Below are 12,571 nucleotides of genomic sequence, written 5' to 3' on the forward strand. Positions count from 1 at the left end.
AGGAATGAGAAGCCATATTTCATTATTAGTTGCAAAGCCAAAGTTCCAAAAAAAAATTTCATCTTTTAAATTTAATAGATCTATATAATGACATTAATTATTTCTTTTTAGTTAGTGATAATGTTTTTCTACTTGTAATTATTTATATTTCGATATCTAATTTATTTTTTCTTTCTTCATATTCAGGAAAACTGATGTTGTGGGCCCTCTCATAATTTTGTCTCTCGATTTGAGCTTGCAATAGGGTAACACAGAAATTAAAAGAAAAAAAACATTGAGGCAAAAATTGAAACGGGTTAAGGAAGTCAACCGGTTTCCTCAAAAACTAATTGTGGCTGGCATTTGATCGTCACGCTGTCATTCTGCAAGTGGACGGTCAGGCTAGCCGCACCCATGTAGTCGCTCCATCAAATGAATGTTCCCTAATTTTTTTTTTTCCAATTCTAATTTGCTTGGTGGTTATGTCTTCTCACGAGTCAAAAGCCACATGGTAGTCACGGGCCGGAGATTTGATTCTAATCGGGTGGGACCAAACCAGGCTCTTCTAAAATATAGTTTCGTCCTAAATTGCATAGGCCGCTTTTTGTCCATAGATATGGTTTAGTACAAGCAAGTATATCAAGAGTCGAGATAACCTAAGTAGCGAGAAGTATATATTAAGGCACCAAGTTTCGTCGGTAGGGTCATAGCCACCGAGCGTTACGGTCCCGGGTCTTGGGCTAGGGTCTCGCGTCTAGCGGGTGCCAGCTGCTAGGGTCTCAAGCCTGCCACCAAAGTCCTTGGTTTGGCCCCGAGGTCTCGGGTCCGGGCACTCAAGTGAGTTCCGGTTATGTGATTGCGGTGGAAGCAGTCATATTAAAATTATGAAAAATGAATTTCAATTTTTAGGAAACATAAAATCAGTCTTGGGATTTTGAGCACAGATCATTGGTAATTGTTAAAATATATTAGGGAAAAAGCCACAAAAAAACTCCAAATTTGTCCATCGTGACACATTTACCCAAAACTATTTTTTGTGACACCAAAAATCTCAAACTCGTACCCGTAGGACATATTTACCCTAAACTTTTTTTAGTGACACCAAAAATCCCAAACTTATACCCGTGTAATATATTTACCCCAATTTTTTTTGTGACACCAAATTTTCGGTGTAAATGTGTCACACGGATACAAGTTTGGGGTATTTTTATGTTACAAGAAGAAGATTTGGGTAAATGTGTCACATTGTACAAGTTTGGGGTAAACGTGTCACATAGGTACAAATTTAACATTTTGGGTGTCACAAAAAAAGTTTGAGATAAATGTATCACAGTGGACATAGTTTAGATTTTTTTTGTGGATTTTACCCAATATATTTTACTCATTCAATTTCTTAAGACACTTTAAATAGTTAGAAATTTAGTAAATATTTTCCGAGATCTTATGGTTTTTCGCAAACCAAACCGATTCTGAAAATTTGACTAATGTAACCGTAAAATTTCTTCACGTGTGTGAACACCTTTCTCAAGTCAGCGGATCGGTATACACCGCACTTGGACATTTATATTGGCCGAAAAGAAGTTCCATGTGGTTAGTTTCCCTCTTTGACTTTTTATAATGAAGAGCTACAGGAAAAAAATAGATTTTTCGAGTTTATGTTCCTTTTTTACGTTAAATATGTAAGAAGGGAATTTTTTTTCCTACTAGAAAGGGGTTGTAGATCTGAGCAGGTCCTTAAAGGCTTAATGGGGAAATAGGAGAAGGAACTTCTCGATATGATGAAGAGATCTCCTCGTAAGTTCTCTCCACATTCCCTCTTTTCCAGGAAGAAAAAGAATGAGAGGGAACTGAGGAGGACCTTAGGTGGAGAAGGTAGATTCCACGTCAGTTTCAGCTATGCAGTTATGGTAACTTCCCGCACTTGAGGTGATAAGGTGGGAGCTTACTCCTTGCGCTGCTGCCTTATCCTTTGTCCACTGACTCATTATACATAGACTTTTAGGATCATTGACTCGGACGATTACTGACTTAGATAACTGACAGACTCATTATTGAGAGACAACGCTCTAACAAATTACTGACAGGCTTCTTTACACACTGACCGGCGTTTTTCCATTTGCTATAGTACTGCTACAATGCGAATAATGATGAAGAGTACTTTGCTACAGTAACTTCTCGACAATGAGCCATTTTTTTAAAAAAAATACTGTAACTGAACCCTATCAATTTTGTAAAACTATCTCTGTATATATATTCATTACTATTTATAATTACTAGACATAAAACATAGTGAAGGTAATAGTCATCATCAATGTACCAATAATGCAAAGAACACATATTTAGGTTAAATTGTTGAAACGCATGAAATGATAACCGATAAGTGCACCGGAAAACAAAAATAAAAACTTGTTGTGAAATTGTAAAATAATCCCGAAACTTTCAAAAAAGTGCAATTACTTTCTAAATTTTGTCCAATTAATGCAATTAAGTATTTTCGTTAACTCTGTTTCAATTTGAGCGACAAAAAAAAAATGCTAAAGTTGCAATATTTTATATTATATTTGATGATAAATCGTCAAATTGCCAAAAATTGCAAAAAAAAATTAAAAAAGAAAAACCATAATAAATGCCAAAAAATAGAAAAGAGAAACACATCGTGAGGAGGAGGAGGAGGGGGGATCGGGTGGGGTAGCAGCGTGTCAGGGGGGCGCCGCTGCTGCCTTAGTCAAGACATAACCCCTTCTCGGCAGCCGATCTCTCTCTCTCTCTCGGAAGTTCTGTTTCTTTTTTTCTTTTTCTTTTTCTTTTTCTTTTTCTTTTTCTTCTTTTGATTTTTTGTTTTTTTTTGTCTTTTTCTTAATTTTAGGAAAATGTTAGTGGTCTACTTTTGCCATTATAAAAGATTTGATCAATATGGATGATTATTAGTGGTCTTCTCAACAATCGATCTCTCTCTCTCTCGAAAGTTATGTTTCCTTTTTTTTTTTTGTTGGTTTTTTTGTCTTTTTTTAAAAAAAATTAGGAAAATGTTAGTGGTCTACTTTTGCCATTTTATAAAGAATTTGACATTATAAAATTTTTGACCAGTAGGATTGGTAATTGTCAAAAAATTCTTAAACCTATTATATGCCGATCAATTTAGTCATAAACTTTTCAATTTGGCCAACTTAATTTTACATATTTCAACAACTTTTCAATGTAGTAATTATGGTCAATTTTGATCAGAAATTGATAAAGTGGATGCTAATTGTCTTATATGGCACAGCTTAATGACAGTAAGTGACTTCGTGAACAATTTTTGCATTTTTTTTTTAGAATTTTATGAATCTTTTATAATAATTTATATTTTTTTTCTTTTCTTTTTTTCTTCCTCTTTTTTCCATTGTTCATCTTCCTGAAATAGCCATCAAGAAGGCCGTGAAGCCCTCATCGACTACAGGCAAGGGCTGACCCTCAACTAGATCTAGGTCCCTGACTCTCATGCATGGCCCAAGACCCCGACAGATGTGGCCCCAATCCTCAATAGCTGAGCTCAAGTCACCTGAGGCCGAGCCTCGATCCCTTGATCGGGTCCTTGACGATAGGGCTCAGTTACCGGCGCCCAAGGCCATGCAGCTAACACTCAAACTTGGGACCTAGGGTTATACCCGAGATGCTTTCTCAAATGTATGCTTTATAAATTTCCTATAACAAAACATCATAAAAATTACTTCCACAGTATTTGCAAAAAACACAACCAAATATAGGATCATTTTCCTCAAATTGAGTTTCTTTGAAAATACTTTTCCGCAAATCTTGTTTTCCATCTAACAAACATAACCTAAAATGGTTTTGGGTAATGCTGCATATGTATATTCAAGATTTTATCAAAACTTAGGTTTATATGTATCGTTCGATCGAAATGGAATTTGAAATATGATCACAATTGAATCGTCTTTTCCACTACAAAAACAAGCATACGTCGAGGAGAGATTTCGCGTGGGACGTTGCAGAGGGAAGCGATTGCGAGCATACAAAAAATGGATAATGACACAAACAGTCCTTAAACTTTGGTTTAATGTGCAATTTGATCCATGAACTTTTAATTTGTTCAATGTAGTCCCTGAACTTTAACCCAATGTTCAATGTGGTCCTTGAACTTTTAATTTGTTCAATGTAGTTCCTGAACTTTTGGTATGTGTTCAATTTAGTCTCGGAACTATATGAAAATGTACAATATAGTCCCTAAACTTGAATTAATGGAAGGATTACATTGAACATTTTTCTAAAGTTTAGAAACTATATTGAACATGTATCAAAAGTTCAGGGACCACGTTAAACAAATTAAAAATTCAAGGATCACATTGAATATTGAATTAAAGTTCAGGGACTACATTTAACAAATTAAAAGTTCAGGAATCAAATTACATATTGAATTAAAGTTTAAGAACCGTTTGTGCCATTTTTTCTACAAAATATAACTGAAAAACCGACAAGGGGCGGCTAAGGGGCGGCGGTAATGCATTAAAAGGCCCAATCTCATATATTACTCTCTCTCTGACCCCACTACAGTCCAGATGTCAAGATCTCATTGGCGGCACCAACGGATCGCACCTCGACCTCCCCCAGGTTCAGGAGGTTCGATGTTCGAAGTCGAGCCGACCATCCCCGTAGTGGAGAAGCCACGACAGAAAATTATCATTGCCAAAATAGAAAATGTCAGGAGGCGTCCAAGGAGACATTGGTACCACGTGGACCTTTTTAATGAACTTGGACAGGTAATGCATTAAAAGACCATATGACTAATTACTTAGGGTTAATTTGACGAAAAATTTCAAATTGATATATTTATGATAAATTTATCCTAAAAATACACTTATGATAAATTTACTCTCTATTAATTTTTGTTAAATTTTATTCTTAAATTGCTGAGTTGGATAACACTTGAAAATTAACGGGTATATCAATTTGGGATTTTACCTTCCGTTTATCACAGGTGTACCAAAATTTATGATTTTTCGTGGTATTAATCCAATTTAACGAAAACTAATGAAAAGTAAATTTGTCAGAAATGTATCTATATAGGATTTTTAGTGATAAAAAAAATTAATTTTGGGTAAATTTGTCACAATTATCCTAGTTTGGGGTTTTTTGTAGTTCAAAAATTAGTTTGGGATAAATTTGTTATAAGCGTACCAATTTGGGGATTTTCGTGATATTAACCCATTATTTAAAGGCTCATGAAATACCTTGCGGTCCATATAAATCAATTGATGCCAAATGTTAGGCCTTTGCATGTGACATTTATCCATCGCAGTTTGCATGAAAGTGGCATGATTTGAATAAATAATCTACAATTCTTGAATAGGAAACTTCGCCAATTTGCATGAATCCAGGTTGACTCTCTCCTTTATATACACCTCCCCTACAAACCTCGAATTCTCGCAACACCAAGAAGAACAATTTCGTTCCTGTCCGATTACAGCTAGTACAAGGATGAGCTCTTCATCTTTCGGCAAAGAATTTGTGTTTCTTTGCAGTGCTGCATGGCTCAAACTGGCCTGCCTCTGCAGGTCCTTTTGCTTTCTCCTTTCTTGCTATTTCCGCTTCCTGCTCCTCCGGTTCAACTCCTTTTGCGTCCAAGTTTTTTACTTCGTCTTCCTCTCATTCCTCGGCTTCTGGGTCCTCAAGGCCCTGCAGCCGCGGACCGATTCCTTTAGGCCTAGGGACTTGGATCTGTTATTCACCTCTGTCTCCGCAACGACCGTCTCGAGCATGTCGACGGTGGAGATGGAGGTCTTCTCCAACTCTCAGCTTGTCGTGATGACCGTCCTGATGTTCGTCGGAGGAGAGGTCTTCATTTCCCTCGCTGGGCTTCATCTTAGGAAATCTAAGCTCCGGTGGCGCGTCAATACCGAAGGCAAAGTCGCCTCCATGAATAGCGATCTCTGCCCTTCCAACCCAACAAACGACATTGTTGACCACATAGAGTTAGGTGTAGTAGCGAAGATAGATTGCCTGAACTCACAAGTAGAGCCTCAATCGTACAGACGGCAAGACGAGTCCTTAGATCTTGACTATCTGAAATGTTGTTCGGTTAGGTTTTTGTGTTATGTAGTGTTAGCTTACCTTCTGGTCATCCACGTTCTTGGTGTCGCCGCGGTTTCGCTCTATATGACACTTGTTTCTAGCGCGAGAGATGTGCTAAAGAAGAAGGGTCTCAAAATGATGACTTTTTCTGTCTTCACCATCGTGTCGACCTTCGCCAGTTGCGGGTTTGTCCCGACCAACGAAAACATGATGGTCTTCAGCAAAAACTCCGGCCTCCTCCTGATCCTCATCCCTCAGGTCCTTCTCGGGAACACGCTGTTCCCGTCGAGCTTAAGGTTCGCGCTTTGGCTCATGGGGAGATTCGGGGAGAAAGATGAAATCAGGTACTTGTTGAGCAGGACAAGCGAAGTTGGCTACAAGCACTTGCTTCCGAGCCTCTACTCGTCGCTGCTGGTGGTCATGGTGTTGGGGTTCATTGGTGTCCAGTTCATAATGTTTTGCTCGATGCAGTGGCATTCAGAATCGTTGAATGGACTGTGCACGTACGAGAAAATCGTGGGCGTGCTCTTTCAGTGCGTGAACACCAGACATACGGGCGAGACGATCGTCGATCTGTCCACAGTTGCTCCCGCCATCTTGGTGTTATTCGTGGTCATGATGTTAGTCTCTCTCTCTCTCTCTCTCTCTCTCTCTCTCTCTCTCTCAATTTGTTAATTAATATTCTGCAATCGTAGCACCTACCTATCCATTCTTGAATAGAAAATGCAACCACTAGAGATGCCCCGGGGTCACCTTTCCCAAGTGAAAAGGATGAGGTTGGGGAGTTCGATAATACACCTTTTCGTGGGAAGACGGAGGTGGGGACACGTAAGTGAGGCGGCAGGATTTTGAAATCTGCGCACAACATAGAAAATGCCACCTCAGCACTGAATGCCACTTTCGGAAAAAACATGTGTTAATTTTGTAACTTAATTTTGTTCAAAAATATTCTTACTAATAAACTGGTATGTTTTGATGCACTGAAAAAACGGTTGCTTTACACCAAGTCTTATTTTTTCAATAAGAAGAGAAATTTTGAAGCATTAAGAAAATTTCTACTTTTCCCCATGATGTCGGTATCTTTTTCAAAAATCAGGATAATCTACATAAAATAATATCCATGTCTTAAATGCCGTAGGAGAAAGAAAATGGTAAAAAAGCTAAAGGCAATTAGAAACACAGTTCAATTTGTTTACACCTGATTGAATATTAAATCACGCATTCATCTAACAATTCAAACTCTTAAAACAATAAGCAGTGATTTCATGAAATCTTATTCATTATAAGCTAAATAATCAACCTTACGCCAACTTTTATTATTCCATATCCCATACTCGAACAGTGAGATAACTAAATCGTACTTCTTTAGTAGGCAAATCAAAGTCATGTCATATAATGTTGTTTAACATGTCGAAGGGTTTTCATAAGATATACTACCATTATCCTAAAGTGTGTGTATATATATATTTTAATGAATTTATATACCAAGATAAAATAAAATAAACTGTATTACCAAATAAAAGTCGTACGCAAAAATAGTTTCTCACATTTTTTTTCAAATTGACATTCGCTGGAAGATCACTTCTCTGCCCCTGCTGTCCGGACCTTCTGATATCACATGGGCGTCTGGAATTGTGTGAACTATCTTTGGCTAACAAAAAGAAAACGTGGGCCATAAAGGACCACTTACGACTTTGATGATCAGGGAGGCTAAAATGTTTCATTTAGGTGCACTAACCTTGTTGGTGTTTTTGCATTTCGGGTCAAAGTTTATGAAGGATTAGAATCCTCTCAATTGCTTGACCCAGTGTAATTATTGATACCGTGACCTATTATCTTATAAAAAAAATAATTACTAGGTTTGGACGTATTTGAAAAAGACCGAATCATGATCTCAAACACGTCTTTCATTATTTGCGAGGATTTTGTTTATTTCGTAAAAAATGAATGATCTTGGACAATATTTTCCTAAAAAATATAAATTTCATTGTCAATAATAATTCATGTCTAAAACGTTTTCGTGGACGGCGAAAATATTTTTATTTCATTCATTTTTGTAAGCAGTATAAACTATCATTTTTAGAAAATTATTTTTCAAATCATTTATTTTTTACGGAACAAGTGAACCCTAGAATACATTTGACTTGTTTGTAAATTACCACAACATTAACTACTCGAAAAGGTTGCTAAAATAATCGCATTAAGTCAAATCGCAGCATTATCAAGAGGTCTCTTCTGTGTATTTGGAACGGTCCCTGGGGTTTTCATTTTCATTGCCGTAATAGGTAAAGTCATTTCCGTCACGTAGCGTCGCCGTTGGTATTTGATTAAATGTGTGATGTCGAAGGTTGGGCTGAATTCGGCGTGCTAGAAAAGTGCAGATTGGTCTCTATCACACGTTAAGAATTTCTCTTTAAGGTTGAGTGTTCAAAACAACAAGAAGCTCCCACCCAAGTCACGAGTTCTCTGCCCAGAACTAGTGTTCCTTATGGATTTGTCTGGTAGCTCATTTCCATATCTTTCTCTAGGGACCATGCTCTGTTTTCCTGGTGGAGGTCCTTCCTAGGCAACTTGGAAAAATTTTTCAATCATGAATTCTCCTAAAACTGAGATGTCCCCATATGGGTCATCTTACAACTGTTTCCAGGACACTTGTCGGCACTGGAATGATTATTTCATGGAAAATGACGGTCTCCTTAATTGGTTACCTAACAAAATCATTGACATGTTTTGATTAGGACTGTGTTTTCCTCCATTCCTGTTTGAATATGGGTGGTGAGTTACAAATCCTTAACATAATTCGATTAGGACTAAATAACCGGCGAAGTAGAAACCTTTCCTTCTTTTTTGGGATGAAGGAAATCAAAGTTTAGTTCTCTAACACGCTAGATTCGCCTATGTAACGATGCTTACTTGATCTCTGTCCAATAAATTATACTTTCGTGTCCAAATCTTCCAGGTACCTTCCGCCGTACACGTCGTTTCTTCCGGCAAAAGGCCGCGAGGGGCTCCTGGGGAACGGCGAAAGAAGAAAGCCGAAACAGGGTTATAAGCTGCTGCTGGAGAACCTCAAGTTCTCACAGCTTTCCTACCTGGCCATCTTCATCATCATGGTTTGCATCACGGAGAGGGACAAGATGAAGGAAGATCCCCTCAATTTCAACGTGCTAAACATCGTGGTCGAAGTGATCAGGTAAAGCATATTTGTATGAAGGGTGTGAAATGGTTCATAAGTTCTATCGATGCAAGATTCCATAAAATTAAGGACTTTTCGGGCATCTAATCATATGAAACCGGATAATAAATAAACGATTAAAAAAAAAATCACATGTTCCATGTCCATCGCCTCCAAGACATCGCACAGTCTCCCATATGTGCTCAATTATTTGCTTGAGTCAAACATTTGGAGAACACGTTTCCACAAGAACGAGAAATAATGTTGAAATTTGGTGGTTCTTTGATCATGATCAGTCAGGCCTACAAAAACAAGAAATTACTTACTTGATTTTTACGGGTGATGACCAATTTTTCAACATTTTTGAGATCTAAATTATTGGGTACCTATGTAGCATAGGGCGGTGAATGAAACTACAAATAAAACTTGTTTTCTTTTGATTTGGTTGATGGGCACGCGCCCTAACATGTGTGCACTTAAATCGTACCGACATGTCAGTGTAGTCTCAACTTCTTTTATAAGTAAATGCATTTGAGTCGTAAAAGTGATGGACACGCACACATAACATGAACAAACCCGTGTAATGAAGTCACGGCTTTTGAAATTGCAGCGCATATGGGAACGTGGGGTTCTCAATGGGTTACAGCTGCGAACGACAACTAAGGCCCATTGAAGGCTGTGATGACAAGTGGTATGGATTCTCCGGGAAATGGAGCGATCAAGGCAAAATCATCCTCATCGTCGTCATGATTTTCGGAAGATTAAAGAAGTTCAACATGAAGGGTGGCCGAGCTTGGATACTTTTGTGAGAGAGACAAGAGACCTATTACTAAGTTTAGAGACCGAGACAAAATCATCTCTTGTCGTCATGATTTTGCGTCTCGAACTTTTTTTTTTCCTTTTGGGGAGTTTGGGTCCATTTCTTCTTTCTTGTTTTGTCTAGTCGAGTGCAGTAGGTATTGCAACTGTGAAAATTAACATGCCAATGTGTTGGAGCATCACTAGGTTTAGATACCATAATATAGATATCCCATGCCAATATATTGGATGTAACTCTTGTCCATAAAGGCAAATTCTCGAGCTATTTGTCAATATCTTTTTGAGTTATTACACCGTCCACTGTCAGTGGAATCTGAATTCACCGCCATGACTCTATATATAGCAATTCCGGGTGGTGTTGATATAGGCACCAAAAACTAAAAAGAGACAAAACCTATATTTCCCATATATATAAAATCCAATATGCTGCAATTCTAAGTGTAACTTATTGGTACACTTAGATTGAACCATCTAAATAACTCGATCCGCTTAAAATGTAGGGAAAAAAATAAAATAAATCATCTTAATGGCTAAGTTAAACTATAACTTTTAAATTAACAAATTAATCAAAAAGAAACTTTTTACTTTTATCTAATTTCATAGAATAAATCAAAATTTTTAATGGATAATCAAAACATATGTATATTGATAATAGATGTTTTGTGGGAAAATTGTTCAATTACTCCTAAACTTATTGTAAATATGCCAATTTGTAGAGTTTGGGCAAATGTTTTTTTTTCATTGATGAAACAATTTACAATATATATATACATAGGGTTTAGGGCTAAAAACAATACAACGACAATTATGCCCTTTAGTATAAACCTAATCTACCAATACTCCCTCTCAAGTTGGTGAATGTAAACATGTCAACAACTTGTTCTTAAAAGTACAAAATAAATCACCTGTGACCGGTTTTGTGAACAAGTCCGCGAGTTGGGAATGACCAGGAATATGAAGAGTGCGCAAAGTGCCATCTTGAATTTTTTCACAAACCAAGTGACAGTCAATGTCGATGTGTTTGGTGCGTTCGTGGAAGATGGGATTAGTGGCAACATGGATGGCTGCTTTATTATCATAGAAAAGATCAGCAGTAGTAGTGTTGACATGGAGATATGAGAGAAGCGTGCAAAGCCATGTGATTTCGCAAGCGGCAGACGCCATAGCATGGTATTCAGCTTCTGTTGACGAACGGGCAACGATGGTTTGTTTCTTGGAACGCCATGAGATGGGACAAGAACCAAGAAACATGCAATAGCCAGAAACAGATCGTCGAGATGTAGAACAAGATGCCCAATCAGAATCTGTATAACCATTAAGTTGGAGAGTAGAATTGGATGGGAAAAACAAACCAGTGCTGAGATCATGCTTGAGATACTGCACAATGCAAAGTGCGGCATTCCAATGGTCTTCATTAGGAGAGTGCATAAATTGACTAAGATGCTACACTGCAAAGAGTAAATCTGGACGAGTTCCTATAAGATATAATAATCTATTAATAAGTAGTCGATATGAACCTGGATCCTTGAGAGTTGGGGAGGAATCCGAAAATTGTATATTGGGTTCCATCGGAGTATCAACAGGACGTCCTCCAAGAAGACCAACGTCAGACAGAATATCAAGAGTGTATTTCCTTTGTGACAAGAAAATCCTAAACTTGGAATAAAAAACTTCAATGCCCAAGAAGTATTTGAGAGTACCCAAGTCCTTAATGCGAAACTGTGTGTCAAGGAATCGCTTGAGAAGTTGAATCATAACTTCATCATCACCTGTGATAACCAAATCATCAACATAAACAAAGATAATGGTCAAGAGAGAGCCACAGACCAATGTAAAAAGTGAACAGTCCGCCTTGGACCGTTGAAAACCAACATCAAGCAATGCATAAGAGAATTTGGCAAACCATTGCCTCGATGCTTGTTTAGGGCCATAGAGTGATTTCTTTAGCCGATAGACTAAATTCTCCCCCTTAGTATGAAAACTCGGTGGAAACCTCATGTAGACCTCTTCATCAAGATCACCATGCAGAAAAGCGTTATTCACATCTAATTGGTAGAGAGGCCAATGACGAATTGAAGCAAGAGCTAATAAAGTGCGAATGGTTACCATTTTAGCAATAGGCACAAATGTGTCATGGTAATCAATCCCCTTTGTTTGAGTGTAATCTTTTGCAATGAGATGAACTTTGTAGCACTCAATGGTGCCATCAGAATTATATTTGATTCGATAAACCCATTTACATCCAATGGGTTGTTTGTCAAGAGGAAGAGGAACAATTTCCCACGTGTCATTCTGTTCAAGGGCTTGTATCTCAAAAGACATTGCCTCTAGCCACTTGGGAGATTGACACGCAGCGTCATAAGTTTGAGGTTCTTGCTTTAAGGATATGCAGGCTAAAAAAACGTGGTGAGTAGGTGAAAAGCTCGAGTATGATAAACAGTTGGATAAGGGGTAAAGAGTACTTGATTCAGTTACCTTAGAGTCCGAAGAGGATTGATTGGAGGCCACGATAACGCAGTAGTAGTCTCG

The 12,571-nt window shown here is 37.8% G+C and overlaps 1 protein-coding gene across 1 annotated transcript; it reads left to right on the forward strand.

Moving 5' to 3' along the window:
• Positions 1-5,350: 5,350 nt before the first annotated feature.
• LOC115691503 (sodium transporter HKT1-like) lies at positions 5,351-10,364 on the forward strand. The gene is made up of 3 exons (XM_030618138.2): positions 5,351-6,668; positions 9,008-9,241; positions 9,834-10,364. Exons 1-3 carry the CDS (start codon positions 5,455-5,457, stop codon positions 10,030-10,032), a joined length of 1,647 nt encoding a protein of 548 aa, XP_030473998.1. The 5' UTR covers positions 5,351-5,454; the 3' UTR covers positions 10,033-10,364.
• The last annotated feature ends 2,207 nt before the right edge of the window (positions 10,365-12,571 follow it).

Source organism: Syzygium oleosum, unplaced genomic scaffold (genome assembly GCF_021117445.2).
Source record: "Syzygium oleosum isolate NSW1041296 unplaced genomic scaffold, Sole_v2.1 Sole_v2.16, whole genome shotgun sequence".
Classification (NCBI taxonomy): domain Eukaryota; kingdom Viridiplantae; phylum Streptophyta; class Magnoliopsida; order Myrtales; family Myrtaceae; genus Syzygium; species Syzygium oleosum.

What these genes read in the sequence shown, in the direction of transcription:
- LOC115691503 (XM_030618138.2), top strand. Translation starts at nt 5,455, where the DNA reads ATGAGCTCTTCATCTTTCGGCAAAGAATTTGTGTTTCTTTGCAGTGCT. An exon ending in GTGTTATTCGTGGTCATGAT is followed by an intron (nt 6,669 to 9,007) that starts GTTAGTCTCTCT and finishes CAAATCTTCCAG; the next exon opens with GTACCTTCCGCCGTACACGT. An exon ending in ATCGTGGTCGAAGTGATCAG is followed by an intron (nt 9,242 to 9,833) that starts GTAAAGCATATT and finishes TTGAAATTGCAG; the next exon opens with CGCATATGGGAACGTGGGGT.